The sequence below is a fragment of the Onychostruthus taczanowskii genome, unplaced genomic scaffold, assembly GCF_017590055.1.
Source record: "Onychostruthus taczanowskii isolate IOZ18803 unplaced genomic scaffold, ASM1759005v1 scaffold74, whole genome shotgun sequence".
NCBI classification, from domain to species: Eukaryota; Metazoa; Chordata; class Aves; order Passeriformes; family Passeridae; genus Onychostruthus; species Onychostruthus taczanowskii.
The window spans coordinates 1108149-1131786 of NW_024505229.1; the positions used below are offsets into that span (position 1 = coordinate 1108149).

The window sequence follows — 23638 nt, forward strand, 5'->3', positions numbered from 1 at the left end:
AGGCACCCACTGAGATTATTTGTCCCTCAGCTCTCAGCAGAAGAGCTCCTTTTAGAGGGAGATTTTCTATCTCTGCTTTTTATTTCTCAGTAAATCCACTTGAGACCTCAAAGAGGAGGAGGAAGAGGAGGGAGGATTTGTCCCCAAGGGCTCATGTGCTGCGTGGGGATTTTTCTTCTCCTCACATTACTGAATGGAAAAACCTCTTGCTTAAAGAAAATTTTGCTGTTGCTGAGCAAGTTCTCTTCTTTAAAAGCAGAACTCAGTGTTCAGTGGCTCAAAATGTCTTTTATTTTGTCCTTCCTCAGTGATCTGTTGGGTCATGACACTGAGGTTTATATCCTGCCCTTCCTCCTTCCAAAAGGTGACCCAGGGTTGTTTCTCAGGCTGTGACATATTGACCCTGTGGTGAAATTTGGGGTAAAAATCAGTTTTACAGAGTTTCAGGGGCTTCCCTGAAATTTCCTGTATCAGTAAAATGTATAGAGGGAATTGTCTCATTACAATTTGCTAAAATTAGAGCCTCAAAGCCAAATATTCAGGCAAATCAGCACTCCAGAAACGGTTTTCTATTTGAGGGCATAATTGGCTCAATTTTTGAGTCCTGTCATGGATGGGATCCTAAGGTAGGACATGAATCTGCTAAAAAACAGATTTTAGGAACAATTTCTGATCTGGAGTGGCTCTGGAGTGGAGCTTCGTGGACTGGGGGTCATTTTTGGGTGCCAGGCTCTGACAGGTCATTTTTTGAGCCAAATAATGAATTCTGCTAATTACCCCTGGAGGGAAGAGCTTCCAGAATTTGCTAAACAAAGTGAAGTAAGGTATTGATGTTTTTAATGGCAGTGCTGGGAATCTGAAATCTGTTTATTTATTCATTCCTCCTGCTGCAGAGATCTAAATTGTCCCTTCACCAGAAAAGCTTTGCCATGGCAAAAAGCCACTTCTGATGGTGCTAAAAGATGCTTTTTTTGCAGGAATTAAAGCCACTCCACCAGTGATTGAATTTACTGGGACTTTTAGAAATAATTCCACCTCTTTTTCTCCTGGATTTGGCACTGAGGGCTCTGGCCTGGGTGACAAGGTGGGGATCACCCAAAGGTTGGATGATCCTGCAGGTCTCTCCCAACCTCAATAATTCCCTAATTCCATATCCAGAGGATTGGCAGAATCCCTGCTTTTGGGCAAAATGATGAAATCTTTACTTTCTCTACACAAATAACACACAGAGGGATGTCCCAGCCTGGAATTTTTTTGTCCTGTGCCCTCAGCAGTGTCCCCACACCAGAGCCTGTGGCTGCCAGCGTGGCACAAAACCATTAAAAACCCACCAAAACTGGGATTTCTCCCTCTGCTTTTGCTCTCTGCCAGCTCTGCTCTGAGCAAGAGAGGAAAGGCAACTCCTTTGCATCTATTATTGTAATTATAAACGCCTGCTTTATAGTCTGAGCATCTGCAGGGGCTGGGAGTGCAGGGTGTGAATTATTCAGGATGTTCTTTAGCACTGGCTGCAGTCACATTCCCTTTCATGTTTAAATCCAGAGTCTCTTTGAATCTGGGACCTCTGCTGATGGCTGCAGAGGGGGAGCACGCAGCCCACTTAGGTAAAATTGTGTTATGTTCTGCTGCAAAATAGCTGTAAACGGGTTTTCATCCGAAATAAATCAAATTATTCACAAGTGGAGCCTTTATTGCTGCTGGAATGGGTGGCTTCATGCAATTGTGCTTTTTTTTTTTTGCCCCCTGTGAGTGTTGTATCTTGTTTGTTTAGGTGAGGGATTCAAATTGCTTTGCATTTATGGATAAAAAACTGATTTAGACCTCCTGTCCTTTGGTTCTATTTGCTTAACACAAATCTAGACATTAATATCACATGAAACAAATGGGATTTTTGTGACTGGGGGTGGGATATTTATCTATATTTACTAATAAAAATGTGCTATAATACAAGTTGTCCATACAGCACGAGGTCCAGGTTTCCCTAAAGCCAAGAACTACACTTGTTTATTATTATTTTTGTTTATTTTATTTATACTTTTATAATTTATTCATAATATACAATTAATAATTTACTCATCATTTATAATTTTATTTTATTATATAATTTTTTTTATTACATAAGATACCCAGAAGTACTTTTATGCCCCAGATTTGATTTGAACAAGTGCCACCTGAGTGGCTCTTGCAGCCCCCTGTGCTGAGACTGGATTTCCATGCTGTGCTGTTCAAAGCTCTGATCCACCCAGATGAAAGGCTGGTAGGGCTCCCTTCAGAAACCTTACCTGCTGATGAAAAGCTCTCATTTTCCTGCCATATCACATCCTTTGAACAGTCAAGGAGGCTGGATTAGTCTGCAGCCTATTTTTTTGTTGTTTTTGTGCCTCCTTTTCTGCCTGGTGCAAGAAGGCACACACCAAATCACCCTCTTGGATTTCAGACCCATTTTGAGAGCCCTACTCTCTCAGGCACCTCCTGCCCTGCTGAACTTGCAGACAACCCTGATGAGGGGAGAGATGAGTGAATTTGATTCTATGTTCTTAGAAGGTTCATTTATATTATATTATATTATATTATATTATATTATATTATATTATATATTGTAATATTACATACTTAATATTATATTATTTATATATAATATACTATAATATAATATTATTTATTCTATTATTTATTCTATTGTTTAATATTGTATTATTATTTCTATTATTTATTATATTATATTATTTAATATTATATTATTATGTCTGTTCTATTCTATTATATTATAGAATGCTATCCTAAAATTATACCAAAGAATAAAAGATACAGACAGAAGGCTTAACAAGAATGATAATGAAAACTCGTGACTCCTTCCAGAGTCCTGCTGGACTGTGATTGGTCATTAAGTTAAAACAATTCACATGAAACTAATCAAGCAACCACCTGTTGGATAAACAATCTCTAGGCTACATTCCAAAGCAGCAAAACACGGGAGAAGCAAATCAGATAATTATTGTTTACATTTTTCTCTGAGGCTTCTCAGCTTCCCAGGAGAAGAAATCCTGGCAAAGGGATTTTTTTTTAGAAAATATGACAGTGACACTGCCCTGCTTTTCTGACCTGGGGAGTTCCCCTGAGTGGGTTTTTTTCCTGGTTCAGGTGTTGCAGACCAACAGCCGGGCACTGAGTGTTGGGTTTGGTTCTGCAGGTGATGAAAACCTACCACATGTACAACGCCGACAGCATCAGTGCCCAGAGCAAGCTGAAGGAGGCAGAGAAGCAGGAGGAGAAGCAGATTGGGAAGTCAGTGAAGCAGGAGGACAAGCAGACCCCGCGCTCCCCTGACTCCACCTCCAATGTCAAGTTTGAGGAGAAACACGTCCGGAGGAGCTCTGTCAAAAAAATCGAGAAGATGAAGGAGAAGGTACTGGCAGGAGCCTCTGGCTCCCTCCTCAGAGGCAAATCTCACTCTTGGTGCACGTTTTGTTAACAGCCAGCTGAAGGGAAGGCAAAACCAGCAGCAGATTCCTCTAGGACAGGCAGTTTGTGTTATCCCAGTGAATGGGATGGGCACAAAAATGGGATGTGCATGGCACAAAAGTGGGATCTGCACAAAAGTGGGATGTGCACAAAAGTGGGATGTGCATAAAAATGGGGTATTCACAAATATGGGATAGGCATGGACAAAAAGCTGAAACCAGGTTAGAGTGGGAAAGCAGCAGTTGCACAGGAGCCTCTGGTTCCCTCCTCAGAGCCAAATCTCACTCTTGGTGCAGGTTTTGTTAACAGCCAGCTGAAGGGAAGGCAAAACCAGCAGCAGATTCCTCTAGGACAGGCAGTTTGTGTTATCCCAGCGAATGGGATGTGCACAAAAATGGGATGTGCACAAAAAAAGTGGGATGTGCATGGCACAAAAAGCTGAAACCAGGTTAGAGTGGGAGAGCAGCAGTTGCCTGCTGGAATTCCTGGTTGATCTGGTTATTTCTGTTGTCCAGGGAGCCCAGCAACCCCAGACTGGCTTTGAGGGCAGAACCAGTGGCCTCAATGGTGACTCCAGCAGTGCAGCTCTAAGGTTCAAGCCCATGGAAGGGAAGGGGTTATTTTTGGATGGATTTGGGCTCTGGAAGGACCAAGTTCAGGCCTTGGAAGAGGTGGGGTGTCTGTAGCAGCCCTGAGACCCTCATGGGGTTCTCTGGTGGTGCTGGAGCTGGGCCATCACCTCCTAAACCCCCTTGTCCCTTCATTCCTCTTTCAATCTTCCCCATCCCACAACCTCAAGACTTTGAATCCAGGGTAGCAATGCTTAAACACATCTAAATAACTCATTTGCATTTTAAGTCTTGGAGTCCTGGCAAAACTGGAAATCAAATGGGGCAAAATGTGTGTGAGCAGAGTAAGGTTTGTTCATTGCTCTCTGGTGTTACTCAGAGTGCTGCTCACCTCTTTTAATGCTGTATTCTGGTTTTTGTTGTCTTTCAGCGCCAAGCAAAGTACACAGAAAATAGACTGAAGGCAATTAAGGCAAGGAATGAGTATCTGCTGGCCCTGGAAGCCACCAATGCCTCTGTGTTCAAGTACTACATCCATGACCTGTCTGATCTCATTGATGTAAGTGCTGCTGCTGGGGCCAGGAGCCTCCCACAGCCCTCTCCTCCCTCTGCACAGCTGGAAACCTCTGCACAGCTGGAAACCTCTGCACAGCTGGCCTGGGCAGCCTGGGGGTGACAGTGGGCTGATAATTGGTCCTGAAGCTGTCCCAAGAGCTTTTGTCAGGTGGCCACCTCTGTTAGACAGACAAGGAGCTTTTCTCTCACTGGCAGGGGGAAAAGGAGGAGCTGCAGAGTTAAAGGGGGGCCCAGCTTCAGTGTCACACTGCTGCCTGACATTTTCAGTGGGCTATTTTAAGCAAAGCCACCAGATTTGAAGTCAGCAGCACGTTTGAAAAAAAAAAGATGTTTATAGAAACAGTTGAAGGAATTTGGTAGAAGGGAGGGAGTTCAGAGGTGTTTCCTAAAGCTGCTTTTAACTTTGGGAAAGTCCAAATTGAATTATGGAATACTCTGAGTTGGATCCCACAGGGATCATCCAGTCCAGCTCCTGGCCCTGCCCAGACACCCCAAAATCCCACCCTGTGCCTGAGGGCGCTGTCCAAGCACTCCTGGAGCTCTGGAAGGTTTCAGCAGTGCCCATTCCCTGGGCAGTGCCCAGCACCTCTGGGGGAAGAACCTTTCCCTGATCTCCATCCCAAACCTCCCTGACACAGCTCCAGCCCTTCCCTCTGATCCTTTCCCTGCCCACCAGGACATATTTCAGTCTCCCCATCATTCAGGGAGCAGCAATTCTGCTTTTGGTAAAACGCACCGCAAAGAAAAACCCAAAAAAACCCCAAAATTCTGATTTTTGAGAACTCAGCAAAGCCAGTGAGGAACCCTGATGCTATTGCCAAGGATGGAGCCACCCCTTGAGCCTGGACATGCTGAGAGTGGGGCAGTGGCTCTGTGGATCCTGCTCCTTTCCAAGGCCATCCCTGCTGGAAGCACTGCAGAGCCTGGAGGGAGCTGCTGAGGAGGAGCAGGGAGTGCTGAGCACAAGAGTCTCTAGACACAGGCAATAAAGAGCACTCAGATCTCTATTAATTACTCAGCTATTAGAATAAGCAGCAGTCTATAGGATACATTTATTCAGCTGATGATGAACTCTTCTGGAGTGCTCTTGTGCCAGGTGTTGATTTAAACCTGTCCTTTGGAGGTCAGGGCTGTCACTGAGAGTGGGCTTGAAAAATGCTGTTATTTCCAAATGTCATGGTTTGCAGGATTGCTGCACTGGAGAGGCCTGGTTTGTTTATTCCTGCTGCCTTTTTAGGAGCCCTGTTTTGGTTAACATTTGCTCAACCTTAATTGCGTGGCCCTGGGTTTTTAAGAAATTAGAACTCTGTATATATTTATATCAAAGCCACAAGATTGGGATTAACTTCACCAGCATCAGCCTGATTTAATTGTTTTGATTTTTTTCATCTAAAGCCCTGTCTCTCAAGTCTTCCCCCAAATGCTGCCTGGTCCAGTTGCCTGTTTTTGATGTATTTTAATTAATCACAGGTAGCAAAGAGTCCATTTGGGTTTCACATCCCAGAATAATTTGTAAGCACAGGGCTGTTTGCAGCAGGACAGGACAAATCTGGGCTGCCCAGCCTGGAAGGAAGAGCTGCTCTCCCTGGGCAGTCCCAGCTGTGTCTGGGGTATGGCAGAACAAGAACCCCAAGTTCTGAATTCCAGGGATTTGTGTGTTCCTAGAGAGGAGCCCTGGTGGCTCTGGGTGAGTCCCTGCCCTTGGAGCATTCAGTTTAACTCTACAAGTTCCCATCATCTTCAGAATAAAAGTGTTATCTGCTCTGTGTTCAGGCATGGAAAAATGTGGGGCTTGTCTGGGAGCACAGGATGGAGTTCAGTTATCTCATTGTTAAGACACAGGGAAAATAGATTTATTAATGCCTTTGATCCTGAAGGATTGAAAATTAACAATTATAACCAGTGATGGTTATCTGAGTCATCTGACTTGAATAAAAATGTGATTTTTAAGCCAGGCTGTAATGCCTTCCCTCGATCTAATAATTTGGTGATATTGAATTTTGAAACAGAATATAAAAGTAATCTTCAAAGTTACTTACAAGGAGATTGTTAGGCCAAACAGCATTAAACTTTATGTTTAATGTCATGTTTATCCAGCACATTGTTCCCTCTGCAGTTTGCAGAGAAGGATAACAGGGAGTTAATTCTTTGTTGAGAGTTAAGAGCAATAAATTGTTTCTGCCATAGCCCAGTAGTTTTGAATTTCCTGACTTTGGGGACTGAGACAGCTCTTTGATGCTAATGAAATATTACAGTAATGGGGAAGTTTGCATTAACTGATATTTATAAAAGGGTCACTAGGACAGTATTGGAAAAAGAAAAAAAAAAGATTAAAATGTGTGTGTGAGTGCCAGAGCCTGCTTTGCTCCTCTAGGAGTAGGTGTTACTCCAGGATCTCATCTTTCCCCTTCCAAATGTGAATTGCATTTTAAAACAAAGGGCTTTTCCCCCTTAAATCTTCTACTTTTGAGGCCTGTTTGAAAGCTGACTGACAAAGGGTTAATCAGCTGTCATGTTGGGAAGTGAATTTGAATGAGTTATCATTAAATTCTTATAAAAAATTGATTTCCTTCGAGAATGGCTCCATCAAACATTTATATAACCCAGAAAAGGGATGGCAGGACTGGTGCATTTATAAACATGGAACACTGGACTTAAAAAAAAAAAATCCTTTTAAGTGGGGGAAATGTTTTCTGTCAGTGGCTTCAATAGCAAAGAGCCAACACATTCTGCCTGAGCCAGGTGGGGTGTGCCACATTAACTCCCCTGTGGATTCCCAGTCCTCCCAGTGCATTTTTGGGGACACTGGGAGGACAAACTGCTCACACTGGGAGGGTGCACAAGCACCTGTCCCACAGCAGGAATTGTGTCCAGTTCTGGGCTCTGCAGCTGAGGGATGACAAGGAGCTGCTGGAGAGGGTCCAGCAGAACCCACAAAGATGATTTGGGGTCTGGAGCATCTCCCTGGTGAGGAGAGACTGGGGGGCTGGAGAAGGGAAGGCTGAGAGGGGGTTCCATCAATCCATAAAACATCCCATCAATCCTTGCCAATATGCCATCGATCTGTAAAATATCCCACCAATCCATACCAGTCTCTCATCAATCCATGCCAATCTCCCATCAGTCCATGCCAATCTCCCATGAATCCATAAAATACTCCATGAATCCATAAAATCTCCCATCAGTCCATGCCAATCTCCCATATGTCCATACCAATCTCCCATCAATCTATACCAATCTCCCATCAATCCATGCCAATCTTCCATCAGTCCATACCAATATCCCATCAGTCCATACCAGTCTCCCATTAATCCATAAAATAGCCCATCAATCCATAAAATATCCCATCAATCCCTGCCCATCTCCCCAAGGAATGCCAGGCTCTGTTCAGGACAAGGAGCAATAAACTACAGCACAAAAACTCCCATCAGTCCATACCAGTCTCCCATTAATCCATAAAATATCCCATCAATCCATAAAATAGCCCATCAATCCATAAAATATCCCATCAATCCCTGCCCATCTCCCCAAGGAATGCCAGGCTCTGTTCAGGACAAGGAGCAATAAACTACAACACAAAAACTTCCACCTCAATGTGAGGAAGAGCTTCTGTCCATGAGGGTGGCAGAGCCCTGGAACTGCTGCCCAGGGAGGTGCTGGAGTTTCCCTCTCTGCAGACACCCCAAAGCCACCTGGACATGTCCCTGTGTCACCTCCAGGTGACCCTGCCTTGGCCTGGGTGATCTCCAGATCATCCCAAAAATTATAATCCCAAAACTTAAGTGAAAAGGAGAGAGTTCTGCTGTTAAATCTGAGCTGATCCTGGCCCTGGTCCCAGTCCCATCTTCCCCCCATGGCTGCAGGACCAGCCCTGCAGAGTGAGCAGTAGCTGGAAGTGCCTCTTGATCCAAGGCTGCCTCCACACATGCAGATTCTCAATCAAGCCTCTTTTATTTTGCTTTTTGTTTTGCTTTTGGGTTGTTGTGGGTATTTTTTTTTTTTTTTTTTGCTTGGCTGGTTTTGTTCTTTTCTGATTGAATGTAAAATCCCTTAATTCTCTGCCTGCAGCCCAACCAGCAACTGCAGCTCTTTTTCCAAGGCTTCACACCTGCCACAGCTTGTTTGGCACCAGAGCCAGGCTTCCAGCACTGGGTGGCAGGAATTCTGTGGGAGCAGGGACTGCTGCAGCAGTTTCTCTTCCCTCTCCCCACACCCCTCCTCCTTTTTTTGCCCCCCTTTTCCCCTCTGTGTTAGCAAACAATGACAGTGATGAGACCCAAATGATGGGCTGGGAGGAGTTTTCATGTGAATTTTGCTTACAGAGCAGCACAGCAATCAAGCAGATGGTCTCTTTCTTTCCTTTTTGGATATTCTCCTAGTGGATGTAATCTTGCTTGTAATTCCAACAAGGTGGGCTCCTTCTTGCTCACTTTATGAGATGGCTGAAAAACCCAGGCTGGTTCTGATCTCATGCTAATGAAAAGCTCCTTTTTTTTCCCCCTTCTGAAACATGAAAACTTGGCTCTGCAGCCGTGGTGGAAATGAAGCTGCTTGATTGTCTCCCAGTGACATCATCCCAGTGTCAGCCACAGCCAGGAAATTCTTGACCATAACCACTTCTTGCTTCAAAGTTTTTTGCTCTTCTGTTTCACCCCAGCAATGAAATCATCCCAACTGCTGGCTGCTGGGTTTTGGATGACTCTGTTTTCATGTCCAGGTCATGCTCCTCCTGCCTGAAGTACATGGAATGAAGCAGTTTGCTGCAATTATGGAATTATTTGGGTGCAGATTGGCTTTTATAGATGATCCAAATCCTGTGTCTTGTCTCTCCAGTAGCACTTCAGTGCCTTGCTTTTCTCTTCCTTTGAATGATGTTATTTAAGGATTTTGGAGTGCTTTCATAGGAACAACACCCCTAAAAAAAGCCAGGGTAGAATTTAAGGAAATCTACTGCCCTGCTGTTGAAATTCACCCGTTCATTTTTGGATGAAATGGGTCTCTAGTACTCCATGAAAAATAAGTCTGTAAATCTCCAAGAAAACCCCACAAATTTACAATAATTTAAGCTTCTATTACAGTTTATAATTTAAGCTACATAATTACAACATGGTGATAAAATTTGCGTGAGGTTACAGGCTGAGGTGCTCTGTGCAGACAGTGAGAGGCGTGGGACCTCCCTGCCACCCAGCAGATGACAAAAACCCCACAACTCATTCCCTGTTTACACAGCTCCTGCCCTTTGGAAGCATCCACATTCCCATCCTGGGAGCTTCATTCACCTGGGATTGTGTGTGTTTTTCCAGCAGTGCTGTGACCTGGGCTACCACGCCAGCCTCAACAGAGCCCTGAGGACGTTCCTGTCGGCCGAGCTGAACCTGGAGCAGTCCAAGCACGAGGGGCTGGATGCCATTGAGAATGCTGTGGAGAACCTGGATGCCAACAGTGACAAGCAGAGGCTGATGGAGATGTACAACAACGTCTTCTGCCCTCCCATGAAGTTCGAGTTCCAGCCACACATGGGGGACATGGTCAGTGTGGGTCCCTCCTGCAGCTCTGCCTGTTCAGCAGCCTCGTTTTTGGTTATTTGGTCCCTGTTTGGCTCTTTTGGGAGCCTGAGAGGTGGGAGATGATGTAAAGATTGAGCAGAGGTTCCTGGCAGAGGTATCTAAATTTTACTTTTTTGGCTGTCAGAGCTGGATGGTCTCCAGAGGTCCCTTGCAACCCCAAAGATTCTGTGAAAAGGAACAGGTGCTGCTGTTAAATCTGAGCTGATCCTGATCCTTGGCCCTTCACTGGAGGTGAAAATGCTTAATTAAGTTTAATATTAAATATGAGTAGGAAACCTACTAGGTTTCCTAAATGTGTGTAGGAGACCTATTAGGTTTCCTTGAACCTAGAGGTTAATCCCCAAGACAATCTCTGAATTTTGAGATTGGAGGGGCCAATATGAGAAACCTAAATGCTGGTTTTGTGCAGCATCTGAGTGTGCATCCTGAGAGCACAAATGCTGCTTTTTGCATCCTGTTTGTGAGCCAGGGCTGTCAGAGCACTCCTCATTTTTGGCAGGGCAAACCCCCTCTCTTTTATGGGTTTATCAAGATGTGGTTGCTCAGCTGGGAGCTGTTGAAAGTCACACAAGCTGAAACTGCTTCTGGATGGGAGCGCATGCACAGTGTGACAATTTAGGTCACTTGGTTGCATTTCCAGACTGCAGGATGGTCTCTTGCAGGCAGCCTCTTCTCGTGGGCTGGGAATTACAGCTCCTGCTCCAGGCTTTTCTTTGTCTCTCTCCTTTTAAGTGAAAACTTCAGACTGCAAATTGCCTTCCCTGGATTTTTCTGTGCTTCTGGTGCTGTAAAATCGTGGGAAGAAAAGGAATTACCTGCAGAGTCTCATTCAGGAGCAGCTCCCATTCACTGAATCATTTATCTTGCTGCTTCTCAAAGCTGGAGGAGTGTTTAGGAATGCAGCTGATGGTCTTGTTGCAATGGTGCTGCACACAGCAGATTAAATCAGAATATGTCATCCTGTGTGTGCATGGGTGGGATAAAACTCCCATTTTCAATGCTGTCTCTGAAGAAACAGCCTCAGGCAGTGAGGTCAGTGTTTTATGTAGAAAACCCACACAAAACCCAGAACAAAACGAAAGGGAGGAGCTGCCTCGTGCTGTGGAGTGAGAGTCTTTCTGAGCAGCTCAGGGAACCTCGGTGTTCTGGTGCCTGGGACAGGTCCCCAGCCTGAGCTTTTTGATTTCAGCTGCCCTGGATTCATTCAAGAGTGACCTGTGCCTGTTGCTGTGCTGTGCAGGGGGTTCAGCTGAGCCATCCCAGCCCCTTGAGCCCCTACCCCAGGATGCCTGGCTGAAGCACTGAACTAAATTCTTGATTTTTGGTGTGGTTTATCCAAATAGGTGGGATAAAGCACCTCCAGACTTCCAAAGCACACTTTGAGCTGACACCACTGAAAGCAGCTGATGTTTCCTAGCTCCTCTTTGATGTTGCCATCATCTGCTTGCTGTCATTCCTCTCAGGCAGGGAGCTGCAGTTTGGCAGAACCTTCTCCTCTGCTTGAAATCCAGGTTTCAACCTGGATTTTAAAACTGGGTTTGGTTTTAAAGCTCAGCACTTCAGAGAATGTTTGTGTCTGATAAATAAAGGAGTAATTGCAGTGCTCTGCTGTGCTGTTTCTGCTGCAGGAGTCTCAGCTCTGTGCCCAGCAGCCAGTCCAGAGTGAGCTGGTGCAGAGGTGTCAGCAGCTGCAGTCCCGCTTGTCCACGCTGAAGATTGAAAATGAAGAGGTCAGTTAATAACCAAAGCTCAGCATCCCCTTTCAGCCACTTCCAGTGGTTATTGGGCACTGATTATGGAAGAATCTGGTTGTTGTGGGCCTTTTGTTTGAACATTTGTGGTAAAATTCAAGGCCAAAGCATCTTGTGCATTAATTATGGTGTGATCTCACAGGAGAGTTGGGTGTGTGGAGAGAATCCTTTAAAATACCCCCCCATATCTCTCTTCCCATCCTTACCTTGATAAGACTGGCTGTGTTGCCAAGGTTGAATTTGGATAGCAAAGGGAAAAGGAGGAATTTAATGTTTTGAAGTGAGTTTGCATAACCTGAGTTAAAGTGATTTTTGTTTAATTGGCTATCCAGGATGAGAAGATGACAGGGATGGGGATCTGATCTCTGCACCTCTGTGTTCAGGAGCTTTGGGGCAAAATTTGCAACCCCTTTTATGTCTTGAAAGTTGATTCTGGCCTTCAGTAAAAATGCACAGTGCAGCAGAGTCCTGTTTGTAATTAACATTTGATGCCCAGTAGATGCAGTTGCAGAAGACAATTAGAGAATCTTGGTTCCAGCTTTCTTTGCTTTGAGGTTAAATTTCTTTCCATCTCCCTGAGATCACAACTGAGATCCTGGCACGGAGTCCTGGCGGGCTCAGGGTGCTGCCAGCTCTGTGCTTGCATGGACTGTGCTGCTAATGAGCCAGAATTAATTACAGCACCCAGGGTGTGAAACCAGTAATATGTGTTTGTTAGCAAAGTGCTCCAGGGGACTCCCCTGCCTCTGTTGTTTACTCACAACAGAAAACCTGGAGGTTTTGAGTTCTCTGCTTCTTGCTGGGCAGGTGAAGAAGACGATGGAGGCCACGCTGCAGACAATCCAGGACATTGTCACCATCGAGGACTTCGATGTCTCTGACTGCTTCCAGTACAGCAACTCCATGGAATCTGTGAAATCCACGGTGTCAGAGACGTTCATGAGCAAACCCAGCATTGCCAAGAGGAGGGCAAACCAGCAGGAGACTGAGCAGTTCTACTTCACTGTAAGGGGCTGATTCCTAGGGTTTTAAGAGGTGGTTTTTTTTCTCTTTTGGGAAATTCTCCCATGTGAGGGTGGTAAGGCCCTGGTACAGCTGTGGCTGCCCCATCCCTGGAAGTGTCCAAGGCCAGGAGAGGCTTGGAGCAGCCTGGGGTAGTGAAAGTGTCCCTGCCCATCCCCTGGATGATCTTCAGGATCCTCCCCAACCCAGCCCATTCCATGATTCTGTAATTTTCAGTGAGATCTACTCAGAATTATCCTCACAACAGAGTGCAAAATGATGCTTCTGTCCTACAAAAAATGCTTCTCTCACAGATTTTGGGCAAGCAGAGGAATCATGTTGGGTTTAGAAATGTGTGCTGTCAATTCTCTGGGAATATTTTGGGATATCTCTGTTGATTCAAACATAGTCTGTGGGTAAATCATGTCAAATTTTATTTCTTCTGCATCTGAAAAGGAGTTTTCAGAGAAAGAACTTAATAGCTTGTAAACATGAAATTTCAAAACTAGTGCAAACTGAAAGCATGTTTATCTCTTTCATTTTTTGTTATCATCTTACAATTTCAGCCTGCATAAGCTTTTCATTGAGTCAGTGTTTTTTACAAGATGCTAAGAGCTTTTTGCTATTGAATTTAATGCCAGACTGTGTGTCTTTTTTCCTACATCAGATTTATGTTAAACCATTGAATTTGTTTCCAGTTTCAAAAGATTTCAGAGTAGCAGATGAAAATCATGGATCTTACCCTGGTTAATTTGTCATTCCTTAGGGCATCTTTCACCTTCTTCCCAGAATGATGCTGCTTGTTACAAATCTGAATTTTCAGTGCAAATGGCACTAACTTGGCAGCATGGATCATTAGGCCTTGACTTAGAAAAATCCAAAATCCTCCACTAAAGGTGAATCTGAGAGAAGTGAGTGGAGAAGCTGCTTCAATTAAGGCAGGATTGACCACCCTGCCCAGGGTTATGGAACTAAAAAGTGATTTTTAATTGAACTCTGAGCATTTCCTCTCTAGAGAGAGCTGTTTTGAGTTCAAACAGGAGGAGGAGGAATCCAGGCTCACTTTGGATGTGGTGTTAGAGAGAGACCCTCTCTAAGCAGCCTGATCAGATGCTGGATTGATCTGCTATTGACCAGGCTTATAAATAGCCTTGATAAGGATTTCCAGCTCTGAATCTCTGAGGAGGAGCTTTTTCAGTGTCTCATAAAACCCTCTGATGGGTATTAATGAGGCTTGAGGGCAGAGCTTTGTGTAGGGGATAAAAAACAAAGTGCATTGCAGAATTGAGATTTAATTCCCTTTTACCTCGTGATGTGCTGAGTGCTGGGGGATAGGAACTTTAACAAAAATGCTGATTTAAAAGAATATTTCATATTAGTGTGACTCAAGGAAGAAATTCCATGTGCTGCGTTCCCAGGCAGAGCTCTTGGGTAAATACAGTGATGGGAATTTAGTGGAAGGATACTCACTGGAGTCTTGTATTTGTGGGGTTTTTAGATGAAGGAAGAAATAATGAATTTGACTTTATGTTTTTAAAAGGCTAATTTATTATTATATTATATTATATTATATTATATTATATTATATTATATTATACTAAAGAATACAGAAAGGATACTTACAGAAGGCTAAAAGATAATAATGAAAATTGTGACTCCTTCCAGAGTCCTGACACAGCCTGACAGTGATTGGCCAATAATCAAAATAATTCACATGCAACCAATGAAACAATTCACCTGTTGGTAAACAATCTCCAAACACATTCCAAAGCAGCAAAACACAGGAGAAGCAAATGAGATAATATTGTTTTCCTTTTTCTCTGAGGCTTCTCAGCTTCCCAGGAGAAGAATCCTGAGCAAAAGGATTTTTCAAAAAAAATATGCCTACTACACTGGAGTGTCTCCAGACTGGAATAATCTCTCTTTCCACTGGAAGCACATGCCAGTGCTGATGGATCCCTTGTTTGGCTTGAAGGGAGATGTGAATTCAGGGTAATTTAATTGGTATTCAGGCTAATTCCAACTTCCCAGTGTGCAGGGGAGGATGGCCCCAGCCCTGAGCTGCTGCAGGTGGCTGAGGCAGGGGAGCAGCAGTCACTTCAGGGAGCCAAAATCCAGCCAAAATGCAGGGATGTGCTGCTGCTGCCATGGTTACAGCCCTGCTTCCCCAGCCAGGGACCCTGGCACAGCTGCCCAGCAGGGCACAGCTGGCACCAGCCCCACCTGGGCACTGGGAAAGGGGGAATGGTTCTGTTCTTCCACCTCTAAACCTGCATAATTTGAGTTCTTGGGCAAAATGTTGGGGTTTTATCCCTGGGAAGAGGAGGAAGCAGAGCAATGCTGATTGGGTGAAGTTCTTTAGGATTAATGGGGGTTTGTTTTTGACTTGAGACATGGGGAAATGGGGGATAAAATCCTGCTGGTCTAGGAAGAGATTGGGAAATGGGGGATAAAATCCTGCTGCACTAGGAAGAGATTGGGAAATGGGGGATAAAATCCTGCTGCTCTAACAAGAGATGGGGAAATGGGGGATAAAATCCTGCTGCTCTATAAAGAAATGTGGACATGGGGGATAAAATCCTGCTGCTCTTGGAAGGGATGGGAAAATGGGGGATAAAATCCTGCTGCTCTAGGAAGAGATGGGGAAATGGGGGATAAAATCCTGCAGCTGGGTGCTGATCCTGGGAGGTGGATCCAGTCCCCCCATCCTTCAGTCGAGTGCTTGGTTTGGAATTATTCTTGGAGAGGTGATGGAGGAAAATCACAGTTTTCCTGACAGGAGATGGGTCAGGATGTGGAGCAGGGGCAGAAATGGTTTTTCTGTGTCCCAGACAGGGAGGAAGGCAGGGTCTGGTTGGGCTCTGCCTGGGAATCCTGCAGGATTTGGAGGTGCAGAATGCTCCTGGCTCTGCCTCCCAGCTGATCTTCACCTCTGAATTGTCCTGTGCACAAAGGAGGGCACCCAGAGACCTTTCTGCTGCGTTGTTCTGGCTGCACTCAGCCCAGCTCCAGCTGTGCTCTGCCCCAAATGAAATCCTCGGGAGTTCTCCTGTAGTTTGATGATTTTATTTTCCTTCGTCTGTTTTTATTACACCGAAAATCCAGGGTTAATGGATCTTTGTAATTCACTGAGAAAAGCCTGAAGCTTTATTTTGTAATTAATTTTTTTTTTCATCAGCATCCTTGCTACAAGCAGGGAACAGAATGTTAGCCATGAGGAAACAGTAAAAAAAAATTAAATTCTGCAGTGGCTGGGAACATTTTTTCTCCTTTAAAGCAAGCCCTGGTACCTGTTGATGTTTTTAATGCCCTCAAAGCTGGAGCCTTGCAAGTCCCAGCGAGTGCCTGTGCCCTGCCCTGCCTGACCCACCTTAGGCTGGGCTTAAGTGTTTAGATCTGCTTCAAAGGGGAGCTTAACTCTGCCAAGAGGAGTTGATCTGCTGGTCTTTAAGCTTCTGTTTGCAGCTGAGCCTTCCAACCCTCCTGTCCTTTCACCTGTGACTCTGAGGCCCCCCCAGAACCAGATTTATCCTCAGCTGCCCCCCTTCAGACTGGTTATTTTTGCAGTTGTTTTTATTATTATTGTCATCATTATTATAATTATCATTTTCATTATTATTTAGTTTGTATTATTCTAGTTTATATAGTTTATATTATATTAGTATAGTTATTTATTGTAGTTTTATTTTATTATTTTTATTTTCATCATATTTTTTTCTCTAAAATTTCACTGATTGAGCAAAATATAGTTAGGGCTTGGCAAAAACTCTACAGGGAAATTCCCCCCCAAAAAAATGTAATTCATTTTTCGAGGGCGCTTCCTGTTTTCTTCCAAAACAACAAAAAAAATTGAAATATTAATAAAGGAAGCAGGAAATGCTGAGACTTTCCAAAGGGACTTAATTCTTGTGAAATGTTTCTTTCAATGTTGTCAAGCGAGGGGACATGAAACACGGGCTTTTGGCAGTTAATTAAAGCCATTTTTGTTTGTTGTGTCAGTGCACACCAGGGCTGGGGAGCCCTCAGGGGAAGCTTCCTTAGTTCCTGGAAGGTTTTCCCTCATCCTCACTACTGCCTCAGTGTGTATATTTCTTTATAGATATTATTAATATATTATATTAATATATATTAATATAGATTTTATATATTATATATACTATATATATATACTATATTACTGTACATATATAATATTTGTAAATATAATAGAAATTTTATGTATTTATATATAATCTTTATAATTATTGTTAATATCGATTATATATTTTATATAAATATTTCAACTATTTAAAATGTATTAAATATTAGAGGTTATATATTAATCTATAAAATATTTAAAATATCTATAGTATATGTTTTATATATAGATATTTCTTTATTTATGTACGTATTTCTACTTGACTCTTTCCACCCTGCACAAAAGCTGCTCCTGCAAAGGCCAAGCAGGGTCCAGGTTCTCGTGTTGTTAAAAATATCCATTTTTTCCTCAAGGATTTGCTGTCTTATTGTGCAGATCAGACCTGAAGGGAAGTGGATTAAACTGAGGAAAGCTGGACAGGGCTTGGAGCACCTGGGTGCTGAAAAATGTCCCTGCCCATGGAACTGGATGAGCTTTGAGGTCCCTGCCTACCTGAAACCATTTGAGGATTTATTTATAACAAGAACATTTCATTATTAGATAAGGATCCTCTCTCTGTGCTCATCCTGCTGCCTGAATTTTTAAGATCTCTCAGGATTCCAGAGAGTGCTCTGTGATATTTGCAGAGTTTGTGGTTTGAATGCAAGCATGTCCCATTTATAACGTGGACAGCCCCTGTACACAGAGTATTTCACATGCTGCAGCTCAGTGAAGATAAATAAAACTGCTCTGAGCTGCAAGATAAGACATGAAAGAACTGAAAAATATATATATATATAAATCAGCATTTGCAAAGCTGTAGAAAATCAGGGAGCAGTGGGAAAAAGCCTGCGTGGCTGTGCAATATTCCACTGCCAGAGTCCATCTGAACTTCAATAATATCTTTATTTGTTTTGTCCTGTGCAGCCCTGTGGATCATCCAGCACGCAGGGTTTGACAAGTAAAGTGGGGTGAGAGAGGTTAAGTGAGAGAATAAGCACAGTAGCAGCCTTTTAGTTGGTTAAACAGATTGCTCATTCAGGGCATCCCACCCTGCCTGCCCAGGGATGATGACAGCTCCTCTGATGGCTCCAGAGATGCCAAACATTCAGCTGATCCCACAGTGGGACAATGGAAATTGCCCTGCAGATGGAGAATAAACAGAATTTCGGAATTGTTAAGGTTGGAAAAGGCCTCTGAGAGCATTGATCCAAGCTTGGCTGGGCTCAAAATATGAGTGGCCTGAGCTTTAGGCTTAATCCTAAATGCCCAGATCCTTAAGCCAGGACTTAGTTCATGCTTTTACCATGAATTTCAGAGTTATTTTGTCACTGTAAATAGTGTCACTCTGTAAATTCAGTGTCCCTCTAACTGTAAATTCAGTGTCATTCTATAACTGCAAAATCAGTGTCACTCTAACTGTAAATTCAGTGTCACTCTGTAAATTCAGTGTCATTCAATAAGTAAATTCAGTGTCACACTAAATTCAGGGTCATTCTATAGCTGTAAATTCAGATTCCCTCTAACTACAAATTCAGTGTCACTCTGTAAATTCAGTGTCCCTCTAACTAAACTCATTGTCGCTCTGTAACTGTAAATTCAGTGTAACTCTGCAAGTTCAGTGTCCCTCTAACTGTAAATTCAGTGTCACACTAAATTCAGTGTCATGCTATAACTACATTCAGTGTCACACTAAATTCAGTGTCATTCAATAACTGTAAATTCAGTGTCACTCTAAATTCAGTGTCATTCTCTAACTGTAAATTCAGTGTCACACTAAATTCAGTGTCATTCTCTAACTGTAAATTCAGTGTCACTCTAAATTCAGTGTCATTCAATAACTGCAAATTCAGTGTCACACTAAATTCCGTGTCATTCAGTAACTGTAAATTCAGTGTCATTCTATAAGTGTAAATTCAGTGTCATTCAATAACTGTAAATTCAGTGTCATGCTATAACTGTAAATTCAGTGTTACTCTGTAAATTCAATGTCACTGCCCTCATGTTGACAATCCAGCACCCCCAAGACTTGACCAGAGAGGTGAATTGTCCCCTCACCGTGCTGTTTTCTCCACAGAAAATGAAGGAGTACCTGGAGGGCAGGAACCTGATCACGAAGCTCCAGGCCAAGCACGACCTCCTGCAGAAGACCCTGGGAGAAAGTGAGTGTGCCCCAGCACTGCTCCCAGCCAGGCTGGGCATTGTGGAGTTCCCCAGCTGAGGGGCAGCCCTGGATTGGTGATGCAGTGGCCTTGCTGATGTTTTATTAATTGATTCCTCTGATCTGCATGAGGGGGATGGATGGTGAACACCAAAGTGCTGAGTGTGGCACTAATGTGCATTTGTGTGCTGCCCCCTCCTTCACACCCATCCTGGTGAGCTCTTCATGATCTTTCTGGGGCCAGATCTGCTGATTTACTCATCAGTTCCAAATTTTCAGCCTTTGTTTGTGTTCCCCTCCTTCACAACCATCTTGGGGAGCTCTTCATGATCTCTTTTGGGCCAAACATGCTGATTTACTCATAAGTCAGAATTTTTAGCCTTTGTTTGTGTTCCCCCCCCTTCACAACCATCCTGGTGAGCTCTTCATGATTTCTTTTGGGCCAAACCTGCTGATTTATTCATAATTCAGAATTTTCAGCCTTTGTTTGTGTTCCTCTCCTTCACAACCATCTTGGTGAGCTCTTCATGATTTCTTTTGGGTCAAACATGCTGATTTACTCATAAGTCAGAATTTTTAGCCTTCGTTTGTGTTCCCCTCCTTCACACCCATCCTGGTGAGCTCTTCATGATTTCGGTTGGGTCAAACATGCTGATTTACTCATGAGTCAGAATTTTTAGCCTTCGTTTGTGTTCCCCTCCTTCACACCCATCCTGGTGAGCTCTTCATGATCTCTCTTAGGCCAAACCTGCTGATCTACTCATAATTCAGAATTTTTAGCCTTCATTTCTGTGGCAGTCCAGCTGCTCCTCACCTCTGTGGGTTCAACCCAATGTTGAGCCCAGGCTTTTGTTAGGAGAAGCACAAACAAATTTCAGAGCATGTGAAATATGTTGCCTGTCTAGAGGGCATCAGTCAGGGGGCAGCAGCCAGAACTGAATATTCATTTGCTGTTAGAGTCAGAACAAAGGCAGATTTCTTTTCCTTCATGGTATGGGCAAATCCTGTTGGCCAAAAACACTTCAACTATGCATCCAAGTTTCCATAGAAACCTGCCTTGTATTTGCAGAGGAGAAGGTTTGAGCAGTGGAAATGTCAGGTCAAAGAGTGGCTCAGCTCAGTCCTGGCTCAGTCTGGGGCTCTGTGGCTGAGCTGAGCTCCCCACAGCTCCTGGTGTGCAAATCTGCTGCATGAAAACTCAGCCAGCATGTGGGCTTTGAAGTGCTTTGTTTCCAGTTCGAGAATGCACTGAAAAACTGAAGTTTTTCTTGCTGCAGTAATTCAGAGTTTTGTGTTTATCAGAGATGAGGGGAAGATGTGCCTCGTTTGGGTTGGTTAAAGTTCAGCTCTCCTGTAAGAAAGGTGGCTGAAGGCAAAGTTTCAGCTGTCCTGTAAGAAAGGTGGCTGAAGGCAAAGTTTTGTGTCCTCAGGGCATTTTTCTTGTGCCTCTGAAGATGTGTGAGTGGCAGAGTGCTGCCCCTGACTGGTGACATTCCTGGGTCCTGGCTGACCTCTGCATTCCAGCCCTGTTTCCTCTTAACCTGCCTGCCCCTGACCCCAGCTCAAGCTGTGCTAGGGGGGAGAGGAGAGGAAATTAAATGTGATTTCTGTACTGCTGTGGGGATTTAAAGGCTGCTTCTGTTTTCTTCGTTTGCTTTTTGCAAACCAGAGCTTTTGTAGTGGCTCTCTGAAGGGAGCCAGTGAGTGTCAGGGTGAGCCCCAAAAAACTCCTCCTGTCATCTGTGAGATCAGAAGGAGCTGGGAAAGGGAGGAACACCCCATTTCCCAACCCACAGGAGCAGGTTGATGCTACAAACTGGGGACCATGCCTAGATTTATCCATAAAATGTCACTTAATTGGGAAATGGGCAAATAAAATTCCCTCCACACGTCCCCAGAGCATGGTTAGGAGCTTTGCAGGTAAATGTGCCTCCAGCTGTGTGTCTTCAGTGCCTGGGAGCTTCAGGGGGTTGTTATTTTTTATTCTCCTCCCTGCCCCATCCTCAGGTGACATTTTTTAGTCGTGGTGCAAATTGCCTTAATCTGAAGATGACAAGTTCCAGCAATAAAAGTAGCAGCAAGTCCTCCTCTCTGCGAGTAATTATGTCCCTGCCTCCTGTCCCCATTTGTCACCCTAATGCAGGAGCCCCTTGATGCTGCCACAGCCGTGTAATTTCTCTGTATGAATATTCCATGATGAAAAGGGGACAGATGGCTGGAAATTCTGCTGCAGAATAACATTTTCATGTAAATTATGCACTGTTTTGGCTTGACGTGGGGAGAGCAAAAGTGGCTATCAAGATGTGCTCGACTAATTGTCAGCCATCAGCAATTAGCTGCTTCCCTCACTCCTCCTTCCATCTCCCCAGGAGCAGGAAGACTACAGGAGGGAAGGTGGATTTTCAGCTGGTGGGAATCAGTGTGAAAAGCACTGAATCTGTGTGGTTTCACTGATTTTTTCACCAAAAAAAAATGGGCCTGTCCCACTCCCACAGCGCATCCTCCTTTCTCCTCTGTCGTGATGTTTTAGGTGATGCTGAATTAGCAAGTCCTGAGCTTGGCTGCTGCTTCCTCGAAAACTCAGCACAAGTTAATGGAGTGGTTTTTTTATAAATATGTTTATAAAAAACACCACTGAACGTCTGTCTCCCAAAATAGCTCTGGTGCCAGCACGTTCAGGCTGTGGGCTGACAGATCTGGGAATGTTTGCACTCCTCCTGAGGGGCTGTGGGAAGTAGAATCTCTTGCCCCACCAGTTCCCCTGGGAAGAGGGAGGGAGGGAGGGACTGACAAGCCCATTTTTTTGGCAGAAGTCAACAATTAGAATGCTCAGGGAGGTAATTTCTGTTTAAAAACAAGAATTCCCAGGGATAGGAGTGCTTGGACAGCCTGAGCTGGCTCCTGGTTGGATTTGGTGGAGCTGAGCTGGCAGGGATGGGTTTGGTGCTGTCCTTGGAGCTTCCCCTCCTCTCTCCTCTGCTTTCCTCCATCTTCTTCCAAAATTCTGTGTACAGAAACGCTGAAAGCATTTTCCCATCCCTCCCTCCTCACTCTGCATTTCTTTGTCTCCTCCACAGGTCAGCGGACGGACTGTGCCCTGGCCAGGTAGGTGTGGCTCAGGGAATTGTGGTTTTTAGGGAAAATCTGATGCAAATTGGTCATTCCAGATCAGTTCCCAGCCCAGGATATGTGTCTGTTAGAAAATACACTGATTTAGAGCCACAGAATGGAATCATGGAGTGGTTTGGGTGGGAAGGGACATTAAAGCTCATCCAGTGCCACCTTTCACTGTGTCAGATGCTCCAAATCCCATCCAGCCTGGCCTGGGACTCTTCCAGAGATGGGGCAGGAATTTAATAAATTTAGTTAAATGTAGTCATTTATTATAAATTAAATTTCTATTTTTATATATATTATATATATTATATATCATTTGTTTCAATTAAATTTGTAATAAGTTTAATTATAATAAATGCAGTATGTAAATAGTAATAATTTTATTTATATGTATATATACACAAATAAAATTATAATATAATATATAATTATATATATTAGATATAGTATATAATATATAATAATATAATATATATATAATAATCAATATTTTTATATATATGGCTTATATATATATATAAAATTAATATGAACAAATTCCTTTTCTTGCCCTGGTGTATTTAGAGCAGATCTAGAGCAGGATGGAGAAGAGAAATTCCTTAATTTGGTGCTGTCACCTGGAGAACATTCTCCAGATTTAGGTTTTTACAAGCAAATCCCTGGTCCTGGGAGAGAGGTGGGCCCAGGGGCTGTGCAGGGCTTATCCACAGGCTTGAGGACCATAAATTGGGAAATTTGGGAGCCCAGATTTCCCAGTTTATGGGAATCCAGCTGATCCCAGTGCTGCTCTGCTGTGCCTGGATTCCAGAAGGACAGAGGGCACGGGGAAAAAAAAAATTTTAATTTAATTAGGGCCAATCCTAGAACCAGCCCTAAGGTTGTGGTGGGACTTTAGTAAAACACAAACTCCATCTCCAAACTGGGGATTCAGGGGGCTCTGGGGCTGTGCTTCATTCTGCCTCGTTAAGAAAAGCAAGGTGATTACCACCAGCGTGGACTCATTACTGCTGTTCCCATTCCTCACTGCAAAGCAAAACTGACAGGTCCTAATTAGACCCTGACATCTGTAATAATAAAATATTATTCATCATGAAACAATTTTAAATATCAAAGAATCGTGCTGGCTAACAGTTTAAAACCCACCTCATTGTCTGTGACAGCCCGTGGAATTGGATTTTTTAAATTGTTTTTTATTTTCATTCTGTGTTTTTGATTGTTTTACAAAAGGAATTTCCTCCAAATTAACACGTTGTACAGGCTTTTAAAAAATCACACTTCTAATCCCCTCATTTATAATTCAGCAGCCATCTGCCCTG

General features: G+C 43.7%; 1 protein-coding gene across 4 annotated transcripts in view; it reads left to right on the forward strand.

The window, feature by feature from the left end:
• SRGAP2 (SLIT-ROBO Rho GTPase activating protein 2) overlaps nucleotides 1-23638 on the forward strand; it is a 99771-nt gene that overhangs the window by 48848 nt on the left and 27285 nt on the right. For 2 of the 4 annotated variants that reach the window (XM_041422596.1, XM_041422598.1), the window contains exons 6-12: nucleotides 3191-3406; nucleotides 4462-4590; nucleotides 9911-10135; nucleotides 11803-11904; nucleotides 12733-12930; nucleotides 19122-19206; nucleotides 22283-22310. In XM_041422596.1, coding sequence (XP_041278530.1) covers nucleotides 3191-3406; nucleotides 4462-4590; nucleotides 9911-10135; nucleotides 11803-11904; nucleotides 12733-12930; nucleotides 19122-19206; nucleotides 22283-22310 — 983 coding nt within the window. The remainder of the gene's footprint in view (nucleotides 1-3190; nucleotides 3407-4461; nucleotides 4591-9910; nucleotides 10136-11802; nucleotides 11905-12732; nucleotides 12931-19121; nucleotides 19207-22282; nucleotides 22311-23638) is intronic. The other 2 variants (XM_041422597.1, XM_041422599.1) reach the window with 1 other exon arrangement.